The 26438-nt window shown below is 44.8% G+C and overlaps 1 protein-coding gene across 1 annotated transcript in view; it reads right to left on the bottom strand.

Annotated features, from left to right (window-relative positions):
• trpc5a (transient receptor potential cation channel, subfamily C, member 5a) overlaps positions 1 to 26438 on the bottom strand; it is a gene marked incomplete at both ends in the record, with an annotated part of 62908 nt that overhangs the window by 28909 nt on the left and 7561 nt on the right. The window contains 5 exons of the mRNA XM_083937139.1: positions 1302 to 1439; positions 23587 to 23793; positions 25149 to 25286; positions 26158 to 26220; positions 26374 to 26438. The exon at positions 26374 to 26438 is cut by the window's right edge and continues 52 nt beyond it. Coding sequence (XP_083793265.1) covers positions 1302 to 1439; positions 23587 to 23793; positions 25149 to 25286; positions 26158 to 26220; positions 26374 to 26438 — 611 coding nt within the window. The remainder of the gene's footprint in view (positions 1 to 1301; positions 1440 to 23586; positions 23794 to 25148; positions 25287 to 26157; positions 26221 to 26373) is intronic.

Genomic DNA, 26438 nt, shown 5'->3' with positions numbered 1-26438 from the left:
TTACATCAAGAGGAACACGTTATTATAATGTTTATTATAATGGTTATTATACTGGTTATTATAATGTTTATTATAATGGTTATTATATATGTTATTATATATGTTATTATAATGGTTATAATGGTTATTATATACGTTATTATAATGGTTATTATAATGTTTATTATAATGGATATTATAATGGTTATAATGGTTATTAAATATGTTATTATAATGGTTATAATGGTTATTATATAGGTTATTAAATAGGTTATTATAATGGTTATTATAATGGTTATTATAATTGTTATTATAATGGATACTAAATAGGTTATTATAATGGTTATTATATAGGATATTATATATGTTATTATAATGGTTATAATGGTTATTAAATAGGTTATTATAATGGTTATAATGGTTATTATATATGTTATTATAATGGTTATTATAATGGTTATTATAATGGTTATTATAATAGTTATTATAATGTTTATTATAATGGTTATTATATATGTTATTATAATGTTTTAATGTTTATTATAATGGTTATTATATATGTTATTATAATGTTATAATGGTTATTATAACGGTTATTATAATGGTTATTAAATAGGTTATTAAATAGGTTATTATAATGGTTATTATATATGTTATTATAATGTTTATTATAATGGTTATAATGGTTATTTTATAGGTTATTATAATGGTTATAATGGTTATTATAATGGTTATTATATATGTTATTATAATGGTTATAATGGTTATTATATATGTTATTATAATGGTTATTATAATGGTTATTAAATCCGTATTTCTGCGTGTATCTAACACTAAACACAAACATGTGCTCTGTGTTTGATCTTTTTACTGCACTCAGCTGCTCAAATAACCGAGATGAAATACAAAACGAGAAGTCTGCAAACTTCCATTTCCTGTCCTCAAACATCCCCATGTTTGTGTTTGTGTTTTTTTTTTTAGCTTGAGTGCTCACGTTTCCACGGCAACGGCTCCTCCAGCCGTTAAATAAATATAAGGAGTTTCTGCTTAATTGCTTCCTGGCAACAAATCTACGTTGGAAGAACAGGACAAATGGTCTCTTTCATCTCCTCTGTCATGTCTTCCTCTGTCGTCACTCTTTACTTTCCTCCGTCTGAACCTTTCTCTCTTCCTCCCTCACTTCCCCTGATGCTTCCCTTACTTCCTCTCCTTCCTTCACGCTCCCCTGCAGTGGTTTCGCTCCTCGTTTCCTCTGTCGTTGCGCGCAGAGGTTTGTATTTTCTGTGCTTTTGTAAAGTCTCGTTAACATCCTCCGTCCTCACCAGTGAGAAGACAGGAAACAGGAGTCCGATGATGAAGCAGGTGACCAGTTTGACGGCCCAGTGGCGCCTCCTCCAGCCCGGGAAGCCGTCGTACCACAGCGTGGCGAGCAGCTGCTGGCAGTTCGGCTGGGCCACAAACTGCAGACGAGAGGAGAGAAAACACGTTAAAGAGACGGTTTTTTTCTGCAAATTAACGAGCGAAACGTTTTAAAACGAGCAAAAACACCTGAAACAACAACGTGACTTTGAGACTTTTGAGAACAATAACTCATCAGCGGGTAAAAGATGGTGTAACCTCCAAAACACAAACGTTTCTACGTCTTACTCGCTGGTGTTTGAGCTAACCGGCGAGCGAAACAACTATAATTCATGTAATACTGAATTAAGGAGATGTAGGAGCGTTTCTCAGTTGGGTAAAGAACCAGAACTACGTTTTTAAAAAGCTGCTGAGTCTAAAAATTTAACCTTTATGAAGCTAAATGTGGATACAGGTGCTAGCTCAATGCTAACACGTCAAGGGAATAACAATTAATGCGCCAACGGAAGTTAGCTTCATGACAAGAGCTAGCTATAGGAGAAGAATAACTTCTTTAGCTAGCATAAATGCTACAACCCGAGGCAAATAGTTAGTGCTTAGTCTGTTAGATGTGACTTTGTACCATGGCAATGTTTACTGATTTACAATAAAGCTAGCTCAATGCTAACACATTGCGGGCATTATCCTTAACAAGCTAACAGAAGTTGGCATTGCCTTGTAACATTAACAGTGCTTAGTCCGTTAGATGTTGATACATATCATTGAATGTTTACTGATTTACACTAAAAAATATAAATAAAAAGTCTGTTAGCTCAATGCTAACACATGATGGGAATTACAATTAAAGCGCCAACTGAAGTTAGTGTCACTAACAAAAAAACACAACTATAGCTAGCATAATTGCTACAACCATGGGACAGATGTTAAGTTCTTAGTCTGTTACATGTTCATTTGTGTCATTGCAATGTTTTCTGTTACAGTAAAAAATGTTAATAAAAAGTCAGCTAGCTCAATGCTAACACATAATGGGAATTACCATTAACGCGCTAACTGAAATTGCGATATCCCAACAAAAAACTCCTAGAGCTAGCATTACTGCTACAATCATGAGGCAAATAGTTAGTGCGTAGTCCGTTAGATGTTACTGTTCACGTGTATCATTGCAATGTTAGCTGATGTACACTAAAAAAGATCGGAAGTTAGCATCTTTAGAGACGAGAGAACTGCTTCTTAAATCTTTTTCTCACTTTGAAACCTTATTTTTTATGCTTCATACTTATTCATACTGTTCAGTAACACATGTTTCTGTAGTGTGACACTTTGCTTCAATTACACAAACTTGTTTATACGCCATTTGGGAATTTCCCCTTTCAAAATAAAAGCTGAAGGTAAGAAGGAGGGGGGATGTTGTTGACGATGAACTCATATCTGATACACCAGGCTTCATCAGCTTCATGTTCTGCAATCATCCTCAAACTGGAGCGTGTACATGTCTTTCCCCTGCAGGTCACAGAAGCGCGGAGCTGCTCTGGCGTTCAGCTCGTGTTTGATTCCCATCTCATTACAGCTCGTCTTCTCAGACCGTCGTTGGCGTCCAACCAGAGGCTGTTTGTCCCCGTCAGCCCTTCAGCCGCCCTCTGAGTCACCACCTTTTCTTTCTCTCCTCCTGTTCTGCGCCTCTTCCATCCATCCCTCTTTCATAACTCGCTCTCTTCATTGTCGTCTTTGTTTTGTTGCTTGTTGCGTGTGTGAGGACATATAAACCTTTTTCCCTCCTATTGAACACTCTAATAAATAAATGAATAAACATCCGACTCGGCTTTGCACGTCCACCTTCACACGAATGAACGTCTGAAAAACATGAAAAATAAAAAAAGGCAAACCGCCAAAAACACTGAGCTCAGCACCTGCAGCCGTCACTCAGCCCGGAGATGTGCACATTTGGTGGCGTCTGCTGTTCCCACACTTCCTGCCTTTTCTCACCAGCGTGGGCTTGTTTCATGCATAATTTTCACTTATTTGGACAAATATCTTCATACTGATATCTAAACTCTCTGTTAGCGCTTTTTAAAACTCCCTTCCACGGTAGTTTAGCGCTCTTTTGGATGAACTGTTCCACCTTATGAAGGTTGTGTAATCACTTCTCCTACTGTGGCTAAGTTTACATCGCCCTAAGTTACGATGTTGTTATTATCGTCCTCCATGCTAGTTTTTCCTCGTCCTCGATGCTAGTTAGCTAGCTAAAGTTAGCATAGAAGGCACACCCATTATCCCTGGCGCTACCCAATCCTCCATGCTCATTTTTTTGTCCTCTATGCTAGTTAGCTACCTAACGTTAGCATAGAAGGGGGTCATCCCCTTGTATGTTGCATGTCTCTCTGTCACATACTCCTCTGCCTTTGCGGATTTAATTCAGCATTTTCTCAGGACTAGAGGTCACGGTTAGGGTGAGGGTCAGGGTTACGGGGCAGTTTTAGGGTCTACATTGAGACTATTTGCTCTGGAATTTGAAACATAAGACCTTTTCTGTAAAAAACGGGAACATAGAAGGCACACTCATTGTTCCTGCCGCCACCCAATCCTCCATGCTAGTTTTTTGTCCTTGATGCTACTAAGCTAACTAATGTTAGCATAGAAGGCAGATTCATTATCCCTGCCACTACCCAATCCTCCATGCAAGTTTTTTTTTGTCCTGGATGCTATTTAGCTAGCTAACATTAGCGTAGAAGGCACACTCTTTATTCCTGCCGCTACCCAATCCTCCATGCAAGTTTTTTTTGTCCTGGATGCAAGTTAGCTAGCTAATGTTAGCAAAGAAAGCACAACCTATTATTTCTGCCACTGCCCAATCCTCCATGCTAGTTTTTTTGTCCTCAATGCTAGTTAGCCACCTAACGTTAGCGTAGAAGGCACACTCATTATTCCTGCCACTATCCAATCTTCCATGCTAGTTTTTTTGTCCTTGATGCTAGTAAGCTACCTCATGTTAGCAAAGAAAGTACAACCTATTAATTCTGCCACTACCAAATCCTCCATGCTAGGTTTTTTTGTCCTCAATGCTAGTTAGCTAGCTAATGTTAGCGTAGAAGGCACACTCATTATTCCTGCTGCTACCCAATCCTTGATGCTAGTTTATTTGTCCTTGATGCTAGTTAGCCACCTAACGTTAGCATAGAAGGCACAGTCATTATTCCTGACACTACCCAAATCTCGAGGTGAGCCTTAAATGTCAACGTTATAATTAATACACGTTATTAATAACAATCGAATCTTGTAGCGCTAAAAAAAAGAAGCATGTGAATGTCAACCGGATTATTCAAACTACAACTACTGTGTGTTTCTCACTTGACTTCCTGTTCCGGCTTTTGCGGATTTTAAAACAGTTTTGACCAAAAATAGTTTGGTTCCGTACGTGAAAATAGGTTCAACTGTGACGACATCAGCGGGTTCGAGAGCGCAACAATGAATGTATCGGGAAAAAGTAGAAATCTTTGGACCTACGGTGCAACACAGAGACACCAGATCCACTCCTTCCCTTTCACAATAAAAGCCCTCGACGGCGTAACTGTCGCTCTTATCTGTCAGGAAGGACACGTCTCCGGGATGAATATTCACAGGCACATGTCGTTTATTCGTCACGCCCACGAGTGTGTACAGGCATTAGAGTGTGTGTGTGTGTGTGTGTGTGTGTGTGTGTGTGTGTGTGTGTGTGTGTGTGTGTGTGTGTGTGTGTGTGTGTGTGGGTGTGTGTGTGTAAGGTCATTATCTCTCATGTCGTTGGTTTTCGGAGGTGAACATCGACACGAGGTGATTCAATTTGAGAGTAGAAAGATAAAACACTGCATCGCATGTATTACACACACACACACACACACACACACACACACACACACACACAGACACACACACACAAATACACAATATAATACACACACTTTTAAACATCACCAGATAGGAGGTTGAACAACTTGCTCTTTAGATTTTTGTATGCGTGTGTGTGTATTCGCGCGCGTGTGTGTGTGTGTGTGTGTGTGTGTGTGTGTGTGTGTGTGTGTGTGTGTGTGTGTGTGTATTCGTGTGTGTGTGTGTGTGTGTGTGTGTGTGTGTGTGTGTGTGTGTGTGTGTGTGTGTGTGTGTGTGTGTGTGTTGGATAAAGAGAGGATTTAATTATAAAGATGAAACGATAGAAGCAGAAGAAAAGGAGAAAAGAGGGGACGGAGAGAGAGAAAGTGTTAGAAGTCAAACCAAGGTGGCTGCTCCCTCTTCACCTCCTTCTCCCTCCCCCTCTCTTTCTCCTCCCTTTCTTTTTCCATCCCCTCTTCTCTCTCTCTCCTCTTCATCCTCCTCTTCTTTTCCTTCCCAACTCTCCATTTCCCCCTCTTTTACATCGTTCTCTCTTCCTTTTATCTCACTTTTTTTCCATCTCTTCTTCACCTCTTCTTTCTCTTCTCCAGTCCTCTTTTTTCCATCCCCCTTTCTTGAATTTCTTCTCCTCCATCTCTCCTCTTCACCTCCTCCGTCCCTCCTCTTTCTTCCTCTTTTCTAATTTACCTCCTCCTCCTCTTCTCTTCCTCTCTTTGCGACCTCCAGTCCTCTTTTGCTGCCTTTCTTTTCTCATCCTCCTCATCCCCTCTTCTCTCTCTCTCCTGTCACTTATCCTCTTCATCATCCCCCTTTTATCCCATCTCCTCCTCTTCCTGCAATCTTTCCAGTCCTCTTTTTTCATCCTCCTTTTCTGTCCCTTTCTTCTCTTCCATCTCTCTCCTTCACCTCCACTCTTCCTTTTTGCAACCTCCAATTCTCTCCACCCGTCTTCTTCTTTCTCCTCCTCATCCCCTCTTCTCTCTCTCTTTCCTGTCACTTATCCTCTTCATAATCCTTCTCATCCCCTCTTCTCCTCTTCCTCTTCTCCTCTTCCTGCAATCTTTCCAGTCCTCTTTTTCATCCTCCTTTCCGTCCCTTCCTTGCATCTCTTCTCCTCCATCTCTCTTCTTCACCTCCTCTGTTCCTCCTCTTTCTTCCTCTTTCTCACATTGTCTTGCACTCCTTCTCTTCTTCACCTCTGCTCTTCCTCTTTTTCCTTCCCCTCTTCTCTCTCTCTCCTGTCACTTATCCTCTTCATCCTCAATGCTGCTCCTCCTCATCCTCCTCTTTTTTCCATCCTCCTTTCTTGCATTTCTTCTCCTGCATCTCTCTTCTTCACCTCCTCCTCCTCTTCTCTTCCTCTCTCTCTCTCTCTCCTGTCACTTATCCACTTCCTCATCCTCCTCTTCCTCATCCTTCTATCCCATCTCCTCCTGTTTCTCTTCTGTCTTCCTCTTCCTCTCTTCCTGCAACCTTTCCAGTCCTCTTTTTCATCCTCCTTTCCGTCCCTTTCTTCTCCTCCACCTCTCTCCTTCACCTCCACTCTTCCTCTTTCTTATTCCCCTCTTCCTCTTTGCAACCTCCAATTCTCTCCACCCGTCTTCTTCCTCCTCCTCCTCATCCCCTCTTCTCTCTCTCTCTCCTGTCACAACCTCCTCCTCTTCTTCTTCTTCTTCTTCATCATCCTGTTTTTGTCTCATCCGCCTCTTCTCCACTCTTCCTCAACTCTCACTTTCTCCCTTCGCTCTCTCCTCCCTTTATTCTCAGATTGTCTTGCACTCCTTCTCTTCTTCACCTCCTCTCTTCCTCTTTTTCCTTCCCCTCTTCTCTCTCTCTCTCACCTCCGCCCTCACCCTCTTCCTCTCTCTCTCCTGTCACTTATCCTCTTCATCTTCAATGCTGCTCCTCCTCATCCTCCTCTTTTTTCCATCCCCCTTTCTTGCATTTCTTCTCCTCCATCTCTCTTCTTCACCTCCTCCGTTTCTTCTCTTTCTAATTTACCTCCTCCTCCTCTTCTCTTCCTCTCTCTCTCCTGTGACTTATCCTCTTCATCATCCTCCTCTTCCTCATCCTCCTCTTCATCATCCTCCTTCTATCCCATCTCCTCCTGTTTCTCTTCTGTCTTCCTCCTCCCCTTTTCCTGCAACCATTCCAGTCCTCTTTTTCATCCTCCTTTCCGTCCCTTTCTTGCATTTCTTCTCCTCCATCTCTCTCCTTCACCTCCACTCTTCCTCTTTCTTATTCCCCTCTTCCTCTCTTTGCAACCTCCAATTCTCTCCACCCGTCTTCTTCATTCTCCTCCTCATCCCCTCTTCTCTTCCTGCACTCCCTCTCTTCTTCACCTCCGCCCTCACCCTCTTCTCTCTCTCTCTCCTGTCACTTATCCTCTTCATCCTCAATGCTGCTCCTCCTCATCCTCCTCTTTTTTCCTCCCTTCTCTCCTTGAACCGTTTCATTTTCTCTCCTTCCACTCCTCCTTTCACACTTCTCTTTCTTCTCCTCCATCTGTCTTCTTTCTCCAGTCTCATTCCTCCTCTCTCTCTCTCTCTCTCTCTCCATCCATCCCTCTCTCAGCTCCAGTTTGGTTTTCCTGTTGCCATGGCAGCGGTATGCTAATGAGCGAGTTGATCTCCGGGCTCCTCTAAACTACAGCAGTCTGCTCCTTCGGTCTCCATCTCACCGTCGCTCCGCGCACACGCCCTCGTCACAGTTCACCCTCCAGACAAACACAACTAAACCCGCCGCCTCGGCCAATCAGAGAGCCCGATCTACACCTGCAGTGGCAACACACGTGATGATGTAATGACCTGTTAAAGTGACCGTCATTGATCAGCAGCAGGTTAGCGACGAACGTAAGCTGCGACCTATCGTCTGGTTTTTATTTGGTCTGTTTGAAACTCTCTACAACCTGAGATTAAAGGTTATTTAAGTCGTTACACATTAATAATTAACAAAAGTACTAAGATTGTGTCATAAATGTTAACAAAAATACAAAAATCACATGTTTTGTTTTATCTAATTTGAGTAAATAAACACACAAAACATATTGAGCCAACATATTCCTAAATGTAGAGACATAAAGGACGTCTTTCTTAATGCTGCGTCATTTATTTGAATTAAACACGTGTTTTAGTTTTTGAGATATGCTCATTTTTAGGAGCAGAGCATAAAGGTGTTTTTTTGTTTGAGTGTCACGTTTTTCCCGACCAAAGCGTGAAGAGCACAGACTTTCTTCCACATCTAAATGAACGGTGGAAAAGCACCAACAGGGGGCGAAAAGGAGTTAAATCCATCCGTACTAAACCAATCCACGGTCACGGCTATAACCGTTGTTTTGGTAAAGTCGTTGTTTTGTTAAAGTCGTTTGTTTGTTGGCTAAAGTTTTGTTTTGTTGGGTAAAATAGTTGTTTGTTGACTAATGTCGTTGTTTTGTTGGGTAAAATTTGGCTAAAGTCGTTGTTTTGTTGGCTAAAATCATTGTTTTGTTGGCTAAAATTTGGCTAAAATCATTGTTTTGTTGGGTAAAATTTGGCTAAAGTCGTTGTTTTGTTGGCTAAAGTTGGTGTTTTTGTTGGCTAAGATCGTTGTTTTGTTGGCTAAAGTTTGGCTGAGGTTGTTGATTTGTTGGCTAAAGTTTTTATTTTGTGGCTAAAGTCGGTGTTTTGTTGGGTAATATTTGGCTAAAGTCGTCGTTTTGTTGGCTAACGTTGGTGTTTTGTGACTTCAAAAACACAAACACATGAGCTCCCTTTTAAAGGAAAAAGGTTGTCTGTCGAGATGTCTCTCCTTCTTTCATAAACTCGTGAAAGCAGCGTCTCTCACGCTCACGACAACAACAACAACAACAACAACAACAGCCAGAAGAAGACAATACATCTGTGTTCACGCACTCTGAATATTCCCATTTTACGCTACTTTACAAACCTCAGAGGGAACTCTTCATCAGCTCCAAGCCTGAGGAATATTTTCCAGCTTTCTGCCCTGGTGCATGCTGGGATAACAGCCCCCCCCCCCCCCCCCCCCCCGTAATGACTCCCAATTGGAGCATGCAGGTGTCTCTGCTGCATGAGAGCACTGCAAACGTCAGCCGACACGAGAGGAAGTTCAGTGATCGGGTCGCTTCACTCCGCTGCTTCTTTCCAGGGTAATTTCATTTGTGGGCAGCCGGCCACAAATGGAGCCGCGGCCGCGCTAACGTAGCCGCGGCGGGTTAATTCAATTGCTCCTGTGGCCTGATGTAATCTCAACAGAGCAATATGCTAACTCAAAGCTATGCTAACTCAAAGCTATGCTAACGCTAATTCAATCTGACTGTGCACATGCTTGTGATTTGTATGCAAATATGGGAAGTGCTCGTATACGTGTGTACATGTGTGTGTGTGTGTGTGTGTGTGTGTGTGTGTGTGTGTGTGTGTGTGTGTGTGTGTGTGTGTGTGTGTTTGTGTGTGTGTCTGTACCACTCATTCATATTGGATATGTTCATCGTGCTGCTCATGAACACATCTCTACTACTTCTCTTCCCCCTCTCTCTCCTCTCTCCTCTCTCGTTCATCCATTCCTGTCATTCGCTCGTCTCTATCTAATTCAATTGAACGATGAAGCGCACCGACATGTTTCTGCTACAACTACAACTATTAACAGAGGCATTCAAAGGTCTTTTTTAACCACTAATGCTGCTGAAAATAACAGCAAACCTCTGCAGCAGCATGAGAAGAGTCCCTACACACACAACAAAGCAGCAACAGCGTAGTTAGTGAAGCCAGAGTTTATTAAAGAGTGTTTTAAAGACTTACCTACTGGCCCCTGTACCAGCTCCTCTCATAGTAAAGTCCATTACAGTGGAAGGAGCCCGTTGGTGCTTTGTTGTGTGTGTAGGGACTCTTCTCATGCTGCTGCAGAGGTTTGCTGTTATTTTCAGCAGCATTAGTGGTTAAAAAAAGACCTTTGAATGCCTTCACCGTACTGCCCCGAGCTAACCACTGTTAGCCACGTCCGGCTGTTAGCATCTCTCCTGGATCTCTCCGTTCATAGTTTATACACGAAAAAAAACCTGCACGACGGCTTATTTGATGTTAGTAAGTGCAGAAAATGACCATGGGAGGATTTTTGCACAGGAATCACACTTTAAATAAATGAGAATGATGAGTCACGTCGTTCTGTGGAGCGGACGCAATGACAAAGCAAAGTTCGGAAACTTCCCAAACGACGCATCGCTCCAGATATGACGACAGAGCGTCTGCTGAAAAGTGACTCACAAACATGATGAATGAAGACAAGATAGGAAGTAAATGAGAGCTACTGAACACTGCAGAGGGTTAGAGTGTGTGTGTGTGTGTGTGTGTGTGTGTGTGTGTGTGTGTGTGTGTGTGTGTGTGTGTGTGTGTTATCGGTGGACGTGTTGATGGATTAATTAAGCAATTATTCATCCGGATGTGGTGAATAAACCACGTATAAAAAGGTAAATATATTATTTAGCCACAGCTGTGGATTACTGAACTACACACACACACACACACACACACACACACACACACACACACACACACACACACACACAACCACACACACGCACCCAAACAAACTTGAGCAGACATTTGTCGGCACACAAACACACAGTCCATCCATTATTGAGACGACTGTTAATGTATAATTCAGCAGGACTGCAGGTATCACAGGCTGCGTGCAAAAAAAGACATTTAAATGATTCAGACACACACACACACACACACACACGCACACACACACACACACACACACACACACACACACACACACACACACACACACACACACACACACACACACATGAATGTTTCAGGGGTTTTATCGTCCGTTAAATGAAGGCTCTTGCTAAATTCTCCCTCTGAGACGGATCGACAAACACCGAGTAGAGCAAAGAGAAAGGAAACACAAAGAGACAGAAATTAAATATGAACCTCGTGGACATTTCCTCAGAGGCTGGAGGAGGGAACGACAAACACAACACAACACAACTAATGAGAAAGGGGTCGTGGAAGGAGTCTTCTCGTCCGCCCTGCTAGCATGTTCCACAGTGAGCACTTCAGAATGTATGTTTCAGGGACCGGCTGCATTTTCCTTAAAGTTAAGACAGTTTTGGTTTCATCTCTTTATTTTCAGGGACCGGTTTCACCAGGACAGGAAGTCTTTTAGGCTATTTCTGACCTAAGACGTTAGCCACCCTGCCCCGAGGCGAACTGACTAAGACCTGTGTCCTTTAGGTGAACTTAAGACGTTAGATTTCTGATTCCTCCTCCAGGGATGAAATTATTTCCACTGGTGCGGTTCTGAGCGTCACAACATCTCATCTCATCTTCAGCCTCTTATCCAGGATCAGGTCTCGGGGGCAGCAGCTTTAGCAGGGGACCCCAAACTTCCCTTTCCCGGGCCACATTAACCAGCTCTAACTGGGGGATCCTGAGGCGTTCCCAGGCCAGTGTGGAGATCTAATCTCTCCACCTGGTCCTGGGTCTTCCCCGAGGCCTCCTCCCAGCTGGACGTGCCTGGAACACCTCCCTAGGGAGGCGCCCAGGGTTCATCCTTACCAGATGATCCTGAACCACCTCAACTGGCTCCTTTCAACGCAAAGGAGCAGCGGCTCTACTCCGAGTTCCTGTGTGTGTGTGTGTGTGTGTGTGTGTGTGTGTGTGTGTGTGTGTGTGTGTGTGTGTGTGTACAGTCTGACCTTTCAAAATAAAGGTCTCATTCCTGAAACCCTCACATGTGTCTGAGTGTTAGCTAATGAGCGCTAAATAACACAACAGCAACATGTAGGGTCGTACGTGTCGCCTGACGACCTTCTACTGAAGATGACAAGTGTGTGTGTGTGTGTGTGTGTGTGTGTGTGTGTGTGTGTGTAACAGTTCTTCCAGGACCTGATCACCAGTCCTCCAGGTGAACGTCCTGTGTTTGGGACTCATCCACCACCCGGACCCTCCTTCACTTTGGCTCTTACACTACATCACCTGATTTCCTTCTCTGTGTTATTCCTACAGTAATAAACACGCGGATGACGTATGAATCATTTTCGTTGTGACAGCCAAAATCCTCAGACCTCTTTCCCTCCTCTTGTTTTCTTTTTTTGGGTTGTTTTTCCTCTGTTCTCCTTCTGCTGCACCTCACGGTAACTCCATCCTCTCTCCTCCCTCCCCATCTCCCCCTGATCGCTGTCATTCATCAAAGCGTCACACACAAACTCCATCCCGCCCGAACACCCGGCTTGTGTTCTCCCTCTCTCTTCCCGTCCTCCCTGCTCGTTCCCTTTCCACTAAATCCTTCCCTTTATTTCATTTCCCCTCCCGTACGGCTCCATCTTCCTCTCCGCAGGTTACTTAAAGACGAGCCGCGCCGAGGGAAATAAAAGGAGAGAGAACACGGAAAGATAGATTCCTCCTCCCCGCTGTTTGTGACTCACTCGTTCTTTCGCTCACTCTATTTCTGTGCTGGTTTCCTCTGTTCCACCGCTCCGACTCACTCTGCACGTCCTCCCTCCACCTGCCTGTGTCCGTCTCTCTCCTCCGTCACCTCCTGATCTCTCCTACACTTCCTGATGCGTTTCCATCACATGAAACCTCGTTAATACTTCAAATGTCACGTGTTTCTTTATCAGGAATCAAAACACCAGCTAGAAAATGGACCGGTGTTCGCTCTTTATCGTACTTTAGTGTCCGGCTGTCCTGTCTTATCATCTCATCTTCAGTCTCTTATCCGGGGGCAGCAGCTCCAGCAGGGGACCCCAAACTTCCCTTTCCCGGGCCAGATTAACCAGCTCTAACTGGGGGATCCTGAGGCGTTCCCAGGCCAGTGTGGAGATCTAATCTCTCCACCTGGTCCTGGGTCTTCCCCGAGGCCTCCTCCCAGCTGGACGTGCCTGGAACACCTCCCTAGGGAGGCGCCCAGGGTTCATCCTTACCAGATGATCCTGAACCACCTCAACTGGCTCCTTTCAACGCAAAGGAGCAGCGGCTCTACTCCGAGTTCCTCACGGATGCTGAACTTCTCCCCCTCAACTCGGCCTCCCTCCAAAGCCCCGCCCTCCTCCCCCGAAGCGTGCGGTGAGAAAGTAAGCACCTCAAGTGAAACGGCTGGTTTGTTTACGCCACCGCTGACGTAAGCAATAGCGCTAATGGGTCCCTTCTGTGTGGAGTTTGCATGTTGTCCCCGTGTCTGCGTGGGTTTTCTCCGGGTTCTCCGGTTTCCTCCCACAGTCCAAAGACGTGCAGGTGTTCGGTTCATTGATGACTCTAAATCACCCGTAGGTGTGAATGGTTGTCTGTCTCTGTTCGTCTCTATGTGTCCTGTGATAGACTGGCGTCCTGTCCAGGGTGGACCCCGCCTCATGCCCGATGTCAGCTGGGATCGGCTCCAGCCCCACCGCGACCCCGACAGGGACAAGAGGCTGAAGATGAATGAATGTGAGGCTCCGGGTTCTTGTTTGCGGAGACCTAGCAAGTGCTGCTAACTGTGAATTCTGATGCTAAAGAGCCCTTGGACGAGCTTTGCTGTTGTTTCTACAATAAACTGTTTAAACTTTAAGAAGTACTCCGGTTTTCCTTGAGGGGAACGGACAGAACGGAAGTACGGATGGTCGTCGCTATGGAGATGATACACCGTCTCGTCTCATTGGTGTAAACCCTCAGGTGTCGGGAGGTTGCAGACCTGCGGCACATTACAACATTTCACCTCGCACACTCATCTGAGATCTAAGTCCATTTGCATTCAGTCTGTTCCTGCGGTGGAGCTCAGCAGCCGCAGCTGTATTTGTCATTTCCACATGCGGAGTTTTAACGCTAACGCACACACAACGCCACACTGACACGAACTCACATAAACAAGGAGTAAACAGTGAGATTATCAGCTCCCAGTGAGGGGGTTTTGGCAGCCAACACTACGAGCAGCGTGACAGTTATTGTGATTATATGACAATAAAGGTATGAATATAAATAACGGCGTGCAGCTGAATTATAAAACAGTAGTAAAAAAGTACTGTAGTGTAAAGAAATAGAGCGATAAAGAGCTGATATGAGCAGATATTCATATCAATAATGCTGTAGATGATATACACGATGTCTAACTGGTCTCATTACATAATCCACAGCATTATTCATGTCCTCATAAACGAGTCCGTGCGTCTGGTTGTGAACGCCATGCAGGAGGTGTGTGTGTGTGTGTTTCTGGAATAATAATGATGACGACCTCCAAAGTGGTGCGACTGTTTTGTTTTTCTTGCACATGAAGACCTGGAAACATGACGGGCTGGTTTTGCCGCCGCAGGAGAGAGAAAAACAACGTTTACCTTTTACATTTCGATCACGTCACCGAACACTAGTGAGTGGAGACGAGTCTTTAGAAAGTCTGCGTCAGCGTGGAAGAAGAAGAGTGCAGTTGTTGTTCGATATGATGAATTAGGGCGAACTCACACTGTGCCTCCGTACCGTGTCCAAACAGGTTTCACAGCTAAAGTCTGGTTCCTTTGACCAGTGTGAGTGCAACCGTACCACGTCTGGGAACGGCACGCTTGCCGTCCACGGCCCGTTTGGGAGAGGTGGGCTTTAGTAAAGCACGTTTGCACGTGTACGAGCACGAGCGTGCGCACGTGTACGAGCACGAGCGTGCACACGGGTACGAGCACGAAAAGAAAGGAGGAAAAGAGGAGATAGGAAAGGAGGAAAAGAGGAGAGATGCTAACAGCTGGACGTGGCTAACAGTGATTAGCTCGGGGCAGCACGGTGAAGGCATTCAAAGGTCTTTTTTAACCACTAATGCTGCTGAAAATAACAGCAAACCTCTGCAGCAGCATGAGAAGAGTCCCTACACACACAACAAAGCACCAATGGGCAACAGTTTCAACTGTTAGGCAGTTTATTGGAGTTTCTCTAGGCGTCCATGTATCAGTGGTCAATGCACACCTACGGGACGTTCTCCAGCCAATCAGAACAGAGCATTCACAAAGACTACGGTTTAACGCAGCAGCACGCTTTAGCAAACCTGCTCCTAATAGCGTGAAACATGCGTGACGTTAGGTAAATCTGTGTGAGTCGACGCCGCTGCAGTGTCGTTCGAGGGTTCAGCAGATTTTGTGTTTTGTAATTCACTTTGTTAAAGATGGAAACTCAGCAGCTCCCTCTTCTCTGTCTCTTTCTCTGCAGCAGCAAAAAGTGGAGCATTGGGGTTGTTTTGGAGCGTCTCCAAGGCTCGCTCGCTCGCTCTCTCTCTGTGTCAGCAGTGTTGGGCGGATTAACACACACACACACTCACACACACACACACACACACACACACACACAAGCAACACTTAACCGTGCCAAGCAACACGGTGGAGAAGCTGATGTATGGTTTCTCTCCCTCCTTTAATCTGGATCTCTCTCTCTCTCTCTCTCTCTCTCTCTCTCTCTCTCCCTCCCTCCCTCCCTCCCTCTCTCTCTCTCTCTCACTCTCTCTCTCTCTCTGTCAGCAGTGTTGGAGGGATTAACACACACACACACACACACACACACACACACACACACACACACACACAAGCAACACTCAACAGTGCCAAGCAACACCGTGAGGAGCTGATGTATGGTTTCTCTCCCTCCTTTAATCTGGTTCCCTCTCTCTCTCTCTCTCTCTTTCTCTCTCTCTCTTTCTTCTTCTCTCTTTCTCACGTTTTTACCAGACGTCTTTTACTCGACGAGGACGTTTCGTCTCAGTTCAAACTCTTTCAGCGAAGTTTCGATCCGTCGTCATGTTTTCAGCACGACGGCTCCTCAAACATCAGAACGCTTGAACTTTTAAAAACAGATTCAGTCGACGAAGGCTTTCAGGGATGAAGAAGAACGAGGTTTACTGGAGTTTCGCCGCAGACGGCAGCCGTTCACGTCTACTTTCAACGTGTCTCGTTATCCAGCTGATGTTAGCCGACGCGCTAACGCTGAAATACCGGCGTCATGAAGTTATGAGAGTGTCCTGTGTTTCAGGACCCCAACCTGCCTCTTCTACAGCGTCTCCTGCTGTCAACACGTGGAAAACACATCAAAAATGTGCATAAATTTTCATCTCTCATGTGTGAGAACATCCTGAGTCGTGTTGTGTCTCGTCCCTGAGACGTGGAGTCACACACGTGCACGGGTGCAGCTCCTGGAGGACAGACGACGCTGCTGCAGCTCACTGAACCGTCACACACACACAAAAAACACCAGTGTTTCCACAATGAGACGTGCAAAATGCTCTTATTCATCGACAGACATCAGTTTAGGTGTGTGTGTGTGTGTGTGTGTGTGTGTGTGTGTGTGTGTGTGTGTGTGTGTGTGTGAGGATGAAGATCAGAGCCTGTGTTTTAGTCCCGCGGAGAGTCCGCGCTCTGAACCGTAACCTAGAGTTACCTTCAATAATTAAAGCTGCCATTTAAATGGGAATTAAGTCGTCATGGATCACACACACACACACACGCACGCACACACACACACACACACACACACACACACACACACACACACACACACACACACACACACACACACACACACACACGCTAAATGCAGTTTTATGGAGTGAAGCCGAACATGCCGCAGTAACACCGCCCCGGGGTGCGACGGTGCGACGGTGTAACGATCAGCTGGAGCCGGAGGAAGAGAGAGAGAGAGAGAGGAGGGAGCAGCAAAGGGCAGAGGGGAGGAAGAAGAAGGGATGAGTAATGAAGGAGTGAGAGAGGTGGAGGTGATGGAGGGATGACAGCAGAGATGAGAGGACGACGCATCACCTCATGGTTCCAAACCGCAGCTTTCATCCGTCTGCGTGGTTATTTAATAAATTACAATTAAATGACAGTGGATCGTGTGTTTGTGTGTGTGTGCGTGTGTTCGTGTGTGTTAGTGTGTGTGTGTGTGTGTTAGTGTGTGTTAGTGTGTGTGTGTGTGTGTGTGTGTTAGTGTGTGTGTGTGTGTGTGTGTGTGTGTTAGTGTGTGTGTGTGTGTGTGTGTGTGCGTGTGTGTATGTGTTCATGTGTGTGTGTATTCGTGTGTGCGCGCTTTTGTGTGTGTGTGTGTGTGCGTGTGTGTGTTTGTATGTGTGTGAGAGTGTGTGTGTGTGTGTGAGTTCGTGTGTGTGTGTGAGAGTGTGTGTGTGTATGTGCGTGTTCATGTGTGTGTGTGTTGTGTGTGCGTGTGTGGGTGTGTGTTCGTGTGTGTGTGTGTGTTTAAGGTGAAACCACTGAGTCGAAACCCAAAGTTACTTTAGTGTTACGTAACTCTCTCTCTCTCTCTCTCTCTCCCTCTCTCTCTCTCTCTCCTCTCTCTCTCATCTCTCTCTCCTCTCTCTCTCTCTCTCTCTCTCTCTCTCTCTCTCTCTCTCCCTCTCTCTCTCTCTCTCCCTCTCTCTCTCTCTCTCTCTCTCTCTCTCCCTCTCTCTCTCTCCCTCTCTCTCTCTCTCTCCTCTCTCTCTCTCTCTCTCCCTCTCTCTCTCTCTCTCTCATGACCTCAAAGGAGACGAGAAGACAAAAAAGAGAAGAAAGGAGGAATGATAACAAAAAAGAGGAGAGGAGGAGAAATAATGAGGGGATGGAGGAATGTTACGGACGGAGGGAAAGTGGAATGGATGAGCAGGTTTCCCGGCGACAGAGACGCAAGGTTAAAAAGGCGACGGAGAGAAGGAAGAGAAGAGCGAGCGGAGGAAGGAGAAGACGGAGAGGAGTGTGTGTGGAATGCTGAGCTGTGTGTGTGTGTGTGTGTGTGTGTGTGTGTGTGTGTGTGTGTGTGTGTATTGATCCAAGAGACATGGAGAGTATATTGGAAATGTTATTTACATTGATCACACTGGAGAATGCTGACAAGGAACTCTCACACACACAAGCACACACACACACACACACACGCACACACACGCACACGCGCACGCACACACACACACACACACTCACACACACACACATTTGTCATCTTCAGTAGACACGTACGACCCTCCGTGTTGCCGTTGTGGTATTTAGCGCTCATTAGCTAACACTCAGACACATGTGAGGGTTTCAGGAATGAGAGCTTTATTTTGAAAGGTCAGACTGTACACACACACACACACACACACACACACACACACATACACACACACAAACACACACACACACAAAAAGAGGAACTGCTCATCCAAATGTATCATGTATGTAATAAACACTCTTCTTCTGTTGACTTGATACTTTTATTTTGAAACACATTAAAATTCCAAAGTCGCAATAGTTTGAGTTAAAAGTCGGAAGACTGTGAGAAAAAAGACGTAGTTACGAGAGAAAAAGTTGAAAGATTGTAACAAAAAAATTATATTTCGGTAAAAAAGTCGTAATAGTTTGAGACAAAAGTCGGAAGATGATGAAAAAACTGTCGTAATAGTTTGAGAAAAAGTCGGAAGATTGACCGAAAAAGTAGCAATATTTAGAGGAAAAAGTCGTAATAGTTTAAGAATGAAGTTGTAAGATTGTAACAAAAGAATTATATTTCGGTAAAAAAGTCGTAATAGTTTGAGATAAAAGTCGGAAGATGATGAAAAAAAGTTGTACGATTTTCAAGAAAAAAAGTCTCAAGATTGACCAAAAAAAAAATTGTGGCAAAGTCGTAAAATACGGAATATTTAAGAAACAAGTTGTAAGATTATAACAAAAAAAATTATATTTCGGTAAAAAAGTCAGAAGATTGCAAGAAAAAGTCGTAATATTTTGTGAGAAAAAGTCGGAAGACAAAGACGTGTTTTTTATTTTTAACGTAATCCGTCCGCGTACGCGACCTTTCTCCTGCTCCTCAGGGATTCACATTCAAGTAAAACAACTATTCATCAAACAACAAATGATTAGAATACAAAATACACACACACACTGTCACACACACACACACACACACACACACACACACACACACACACACACACTGTCACACACACACACACACACACACTGTCACAGCATTATATAATTGCTCTGAAAGCCCGGTGTTGGTGAAACATTGTGGCAGCACTTAGTGTGTGTCACCTCTACCTCCGTCGTACAGAACACACACACACACACACACACCCACACCCACACCCACACCCACACACACACACACACACACACACACACACACACACACACACACACACACACACACACACACACGATGGAGGGAGCTAAAAGGAGGTTATCCAGGGTGAGGTAGGAAAGAGAGTCAGCAAGAGAGAGAAGAAGAGAGCGTGTGAAAAAGAGGGGAAGATGGAGAGAGAGGTTGCGTACGTGGAGGGATTACGTAAGAGTCTCACACACACACATCTGCATACACACACACACACACACACACACACACACACACACACAGGGCGTCTGGAGAGGTTAATATGCCTGTTTGTTTGGAAACACAGGTGGTTGTCATGGCGCCCTGTATGAGCACACATCCGTCACGTGGCGTCTTTCTGTCTGTTTCCCGTCACAATTAATATTATTATTATTATTAATATTATTATTAATACGATTATTAACGAGTGAGTTTCTTTCTCTGGAGGTAACGAGACTGGAGCACGTGTCCTACAACTGGGTCCTCCGGTCCAGTTTTAACTGGTTGAGGGCACTCTCACACTGTCCCACCGCACCGCGCCAAAACAGGTTCACGGGTCAAGCCTAGTGCGTTTGACCTGTGTGAGTGCAACTGACCGCGTCTAGGAGCGGCACGCTTGCGTCCACGTCCCGTTTGAGAGAGGTGGGCTTTAGTACAGCACGTTTGCACATGTACGAGCACGAGCGTGCGCACGTGTACGAGCACGAGGACTACGGCGGTTCTGAGGTCATTTCCTGTGCGCCTGTTGGGACATAGAAAAAAAGAAGGAGGGACCATGCGCAGACATTTAAAACAATGGCGGTGAAAGGTTCACGTTGGTGTGATGCGGAGGTGGAGTGTTTACTGCAGATTTGGTCGATGAAAAGATTCAAAAACAGTCGACAAGACGCACAAAAACTCCGAGGTCTACGGAAAGATCTGGAAACAAAGCCACGCATCGCCATGACGTCATCAATGTGTGTGACGTGTTACGGCGTGATGACGTATAGGCAGCAAGAAGCATTCTCCGAGGCCCAGGTAGTGTGAGTACAAACGGGCCTGGAGGGGGGGACAAGGACCCTAAAGCACGGGCACGGGACGGAGGAACAGTGGGAGGGCGCCCCTTAGTCCTCCAGTCCAGTTTAGTAAGGTGAGAGATTCACCATGGTGTCCCAGGTGTGTGGGAGCGAGTTTGCGCCCTCGTCCCTGTTCGTGGTGCTGCCTCACGCCTCCTTATTTCTATGGACAGCGTTCTCTGCGAGCGCCACCAGGGCGAGGAACGGACACACCCGGGTCGGTGAACTTCAAAGTAAAGCTCTGAGGAAGGCGGGAGTTCAAACTGTCTGCTGAGGAAAGGGAAGAGGACGTCTTTACGAACAACTAACGTGTCTGACAAGAAGAAACTCTAACTTTCACACTGGGTTCTGTTCTGTTTCAGCGTCTGAACCTAAACGTGTGTCTCCCGCCCGTGCAACGCGGCGTCTGCCTCAGCTGCAGATATGTGGCGACATGTTTTTCTTCCTCCTCATCCCTTCTTCGTTCACCGCTGACAGCTCCCCCCCTCTCTGGGTTTGAGAACACGCCGTATTCCTGCAGTCTCCAGGACGCCACGGGATGTTTTTCCACTCTCTCCTTCTTCCTGAGTGTTGCTCAAAGGGCTCCTCTGCCGGAGCTGCAGCCAATTAGAGCTCGCAGCACCGTTTCTCTCACAGCCACAGCGCAACGGAGCATGACGGCGGTCCAACAAGTGTTGTACGAGGAAAACAGGAAGTTAGGACCCGTTGTTGGGGTATTAATGAGCCCTGCACTGGAAGATTAATTATGACAATGCACCACAATTACCCCGACCTCATCAGTATCACTAACAGGGGTGTAATGTTTTATTATATTGATACTTTGCTGATATGTTGGATATATAATATTTCAATTAAATCAATAAAAACCATTAAATCAATCAATAAAGTCATTAAACACAACATTGGAGTCACATCAGCAGCTTTCGTGTGCTGTCTTATGCAAAGTAACACACAGTTTGTTTATATATCTTATGAAATATGACGTCCTTCTTTGATTCTGATGTAAGTTCCTCAATAATAAAAGTGTGTTATATTAAATTAATCACTTTTTGTGCTGATACGTACGAACAGAACGAGCTTTAACGCGACGAGTTCCTTCGGGACGCCATTGTGACTGAGCTCTTTCCAGACGTTTAAATGACGAAAAAAAACATTTAAAACGATAAACATCAAGTTGGATTTTCAAAATAAAGGCCATACGCATGAATATGTGCATTTGCGTAGATGATATAGTTATTTATTTAACCGATACATCGTTCCAGATCAATCATTTAAACCCTTATTACTGATATATTCAAATGCATTAAAAGTTCCTCTCCTCCAGAGACAAAAATCACCTCAATCCATCCACAGATCATCCACTGGCTGCTCTCACCTCTCCTCTCCTCTCCTCTCCTCTCCTCTCCTCTCCTCTCCTCTCCTCTCCTCTCCTCTCCTCTCCTCCGCTCGCTCTGTCAATCCAGCTTTCATCCGTCTGGCAGTACCAACAGGAAACAGACGTACGGACGGAGAGAGATGGAGATCGCCTCGGGGCTTCACTAACTCTTGTTTCTTTCTCCGACTCTATCCCATCAAATCTACATCTCCCTGTCGCTCGTGCACTCGTTTCTTCCCCTCCAGCTCTCTTTCTGTCCCATTAACGCTCCCTTTCTCTTTTGCGTTTGCTCGCTTTGGAGCCGCTCACACTTGCTCCTGCAGCTCGTCTCACTCATTCATCATATGGAACACAGTTAGCATAGCAACAGTTAGCATAGAAACATACACTTAAAAGCTATTGTGTGTTGGCATTTATCCAGATAAATACTAATTAAGCTTGTTGTCATGTTGAGCATATTGAACACAGTTTGCATAGCAACAGTTAGCATAAATACATATGAGGGAATTGTAACTTGTTAGCAAGCTAGATGTATACATTTTGTATGTTCAGCATATTAGCATTAATAAAGTCTTGCTCCTGCAGCTCGCCTCACTCATTCATCATATGGAACACAGTTAGCATAGCAACAGTTAGCATAAAAACACACATTTAAAAGCTATTGTGTGTTGACATTTAGCCAGATGAATACTAATTAAGCTTGTTAGCATGTTGAGCATATGGAACACAGTTAGCATAGCAACAGTTAGCATAAAAACACACACTTAAAAGCTATTGTGTGTTGACATTTAGCCAGATAAATACTAATTAAGCTTGTTAGCATGTTGAGCATAATGAACACAGTTAGCATAGCAACAGTTAGCATAAAAACATGCATTTAAAAGCTATTGTGCGTCGACATTTAGCCAAATAAATACAAATTTAGCTTGTTAGTATGTTGAGCATATGGAACACAGTTAGCATAGCAACAGTTAGCATAAAAACACACATTTAAAAGCTTTTGTGTGTTGACATTTAGCCAGATAAATACTAATTAAGCTTGTTAGTTTGTTGACCGTATGGAACACAGTTAGCATAGCAACATTTAGCATAAAACATACATTTAAAAGCTACTGTGTGTTGACATTTATCCAGATAAATACTAATTAAGCTTGTTAGCATGTTGAGCATATTGAAAACAGTTTGCATAGCAACAGTTAGCATAAAAACATATGATTGAAATGTAACTTGTTTGCAAGCTAAATATATACATTTTGTATGTTCTGCATATTAGCATGAATAAAGTTAGCACAGTAGTATGCAGATAGCAACAGCAAATGTAAAGTGCGCAACGTTTAATGTCTAAACATGTAGCCAAATATTCAGCATATAAACATGTGGACATAATATGTTTAGAATCTACAGCATTAGTTATGATGTTGTTATCACGCTAGCTTATTAGCATGTGATGTAGAAACCATGTAGGCCTACGCAGTCACTGTCACTAGCTGCAACATTCAGCATTAGCATGTTTTTAGCACACTAGCAGGACATGATTGTTATTGTTATTAGAATTGTAATATATTATGGACACTTCACAGTCAACCGACAACTGAACGCTACAAATGTCAACAGAAACGTGTCCGAAAGTTCTGTCAATATTTCACCCTGAACCAAACTGTAGGTCTACTGACATTTCAACAAGCTTCGAGCGTCGCTATAAATAAATATAAGTAGCTATTTCTGCTGGTACATTACCCAACACACACACAGAGCTCAGTGATAAATTCAGAAACAATAACAACATCCCTGTTTCCCGCTGAACAAGCTTATTAAAATGGCACTTTTTCCGTAACGAGGATAAAAGAACATTATAGCTTTCCAGTCACTATCCAGGTCGACTCCCTACCTCTTTTTGGTGGTATTTGATGGCCAGTTTGAGCTTGGCCAGGTCGTGGCACTGTCGGGGGTCCAGCTCCTCGCTCTGGTCGTTGTCTCTGTGGTTCAGGATGGTCTCCAGCTCTCTAGAACTCCTGGCCTGGTCCAGAAGGTCTTTGGCGAAACGTTTGCACTGCTGCGACAGCTCCTCGTACTCCTGACGGAACTCGTTCTCCACCTGTAGAGGAGGAAGAGAGTTAGAGAGTGGCAGAAAATCGTGTTACCAAGCAGGACTGTAGCACTTGAGTTTCTCTTGCACTTGTCTTGTAGCTTATCTGACTTCAGAAGCCTGTGAATGTTCTCATGTGTCCAGGTCGTCGTTATCTTCAAAGCAATTTCAGTCCAAAGCAACTGGACTTGGTTCTTTGTCTAGGAAGACGTTTCACCTCTCATCCAAGAGGCTTCATCAGTTCATGTACGCATCTGACCAGGCTGGGACTGGACCAGGACCAGGACCAGGCTGGGACTGGTCCTGGTCCAGGACCAGGCTGGGACTGGTCTAACTAACTGGTGTGGAGATCCAGGTATTTAAACACTCACAGGCCGATGATGTCACTGGAACTCTTTGTGCTCCAAGTGCCAACGACGGTCGTTAGAGTGGCAGTCGTTTGTGCGAAGTAGGTCTGGACTTCGTTAGTGCTGGTCCATTCCCAGCCTTGTCCTGGTCCTTGTCCTGGTCCAGTCGTTGGTGGAAGTAGGTCTGGACTTGGTTAGTGCTCTATTGAGTCTGAACGACAGTCGTTGGAGTCACAGGAGGACGTTTGTGAACAGTTGTTCTTTGAGGTTGGATTGTTGAATGAAGGGATGAAAGGGCAGCATTGTAAACTGGAGATAAGTGGAGTCTCAGACCTCCTCCTCTGGTTAGCCATGGTCCAGTCCCAACCTGGTCCTGGTCCTGGTGTTTCAGACCTCCTCCTCTGTTTAGCGATGGTTTCTCTACTTTTGCATAGATGCTTCTTTTCCTCCTCTTCCTCACCATCTGTCCTCTCTGTCCAGGATGTGGACATTGTTGTCATCAAAGGAGTGGGCTTTCTTCTTGAGGTGTGAGTGGGCAGCAGAGTCCAGGCCTGAGGAGTGAGCTCTCCTGTGTTGGGCCGTGCGTTTATGCAGCGGTTGGAGAAACAAAACAACCAGTGCATAAACGACAAATAACCAAGTCCAGTTGCTTTTGACTGAAACTGACATCGGAAGAAAAAGGGAAAGCACACTCTTATAGTAGTACAAGTGAAGGACACACTTGAAAAATTAATAACATCGGACGCTGCTGCAGCACATCACGTTGAGGATGTGGCGTTCCTCCAGTGGAGTTCACTTTGCTTGGAGAATTGATGCCAAGGACGAGTGAAGTTGCACTTTATCGTGACACTTAACAGTAAGCTGTATATTGTGGAAATAAAAATCACAAGGCCTGTCTGGTCTACATACGTCATAGACGAGTCACCGTACAGCGTACTCAACCTTCTGTCCATTAAGAGGATTCGGTGCAAACAGTTCCCAAGTCCTTCACCCATACACACACGTTGATATCCGTACCTTGCTGAGCTCTTTGAGTTCCCAGCCCAGTCTGAAGGCAGTGAGGATGGGGTCTTCACTGGACAGCGCGATGAGGGAGGGCGAGGCCAGAGCCTTGTAGATGTTGAGTCGAGACCTTGAATGCCGAAGACTGTCGACCTAGAGACCAAGAGGAGAAAGATTTATTTAAGGTTTAGAAACTCATCAAACCATGACGGGACTCATCTTCTTAGGAAGCTCAACTCCTGTCAAGTGAATCTGTCAATCATTTATATACTTTAAGATACCTACATTGAGTGTTTTATTTGTGCAAGCTCATGTCGTGTTGGCCCTGGCAGATACCTCTGGTCCAGACAATAGACTGTATAAAAAATGGACGTAGCATCTCCGTAGAGGTCCATTTTCTCAATTTGATGCAATCGTCCTCGCCTACAGGAGTCTCCATCTTGTCAGACTTTGACTCCGTCTCATTTCCTCTGACCAAAAAAAGGGCATGTATGTGACGTGGGGGGGAGGGGCGTACATCCGTCTGGCTGACGTTTACCTCCGAGGAGAAGTGAGGGCCAGAGGCTAGCTGTCAATCAAGAGGCCAAGCCCCTAATTATTCATAAACTTTAACCTCCAATAAAATAAAACCTAGCCCCTCCCCCTCAGTGTTGTCATGGAAACATGACCTAAACAAACAGACTAGAAGGTTTATGGCTACGTTTCTCCTCGATCGCTAACATCACTTTCATCTTTATTTAGCTGTAACAGCAAACGCTAACGGGTAACGCCATCAGCTAATGCTAACTATCAGTCAAACTCCGGGGGGGGGGAGAACTCAGGGGACGGGTTCAAACAGGCTCAAACAGACTCCGGTCTCCTGAAGCTACTGGGCCGGGTCTGACCAACCTGGCAACCCCACTGCTGGACTTCTTTTTTATTGTTGCGACAACGATCTTGAGACACTAGATGGCGGATTTCTGCTCATTCTACATATTCAAGCTTTAAGTTAAAGTACAAACAAAGCACATAAATAACCACCTACCTCTGAACTGGACACGCACTCGACACAGTCACATCGTATCTGGTGCGGTCTGGGAATCGTGACCTGCACACAACAACAACAACAACAACACCAAAGATAAATCAGATAAACATTATTGATGAAAGAGCTTTCTCATGTTTTGATTTGACATGTTCACTCTTCTTTAAAGGCTTGTTGTGTCTGCGGACAGACACTTGAAGTGTAGAGAGTAATGACCTTCCGCTGGACGAGGAGCTTGATGATCTCGTAGTTGTTGGTGTGAGCAGCGAGCATGATGGGAG

This window comes from Echiichthys vipera (assembly GCF_963691815.1).
Source record: "Echiichthys vipera genome assembly, chromosome: 22".
Taxonomy (NCBI): Eukaryota; Metazoa; Chordata; class Actinopteri; order Perciformes; family Trachinidae; genus Echiichthys; species Echiichthys vipera.
Note: the sequence above shows the minus strand (reverse complement) of the source record. Positions and strands in the feature narration are given on the sequence as shown.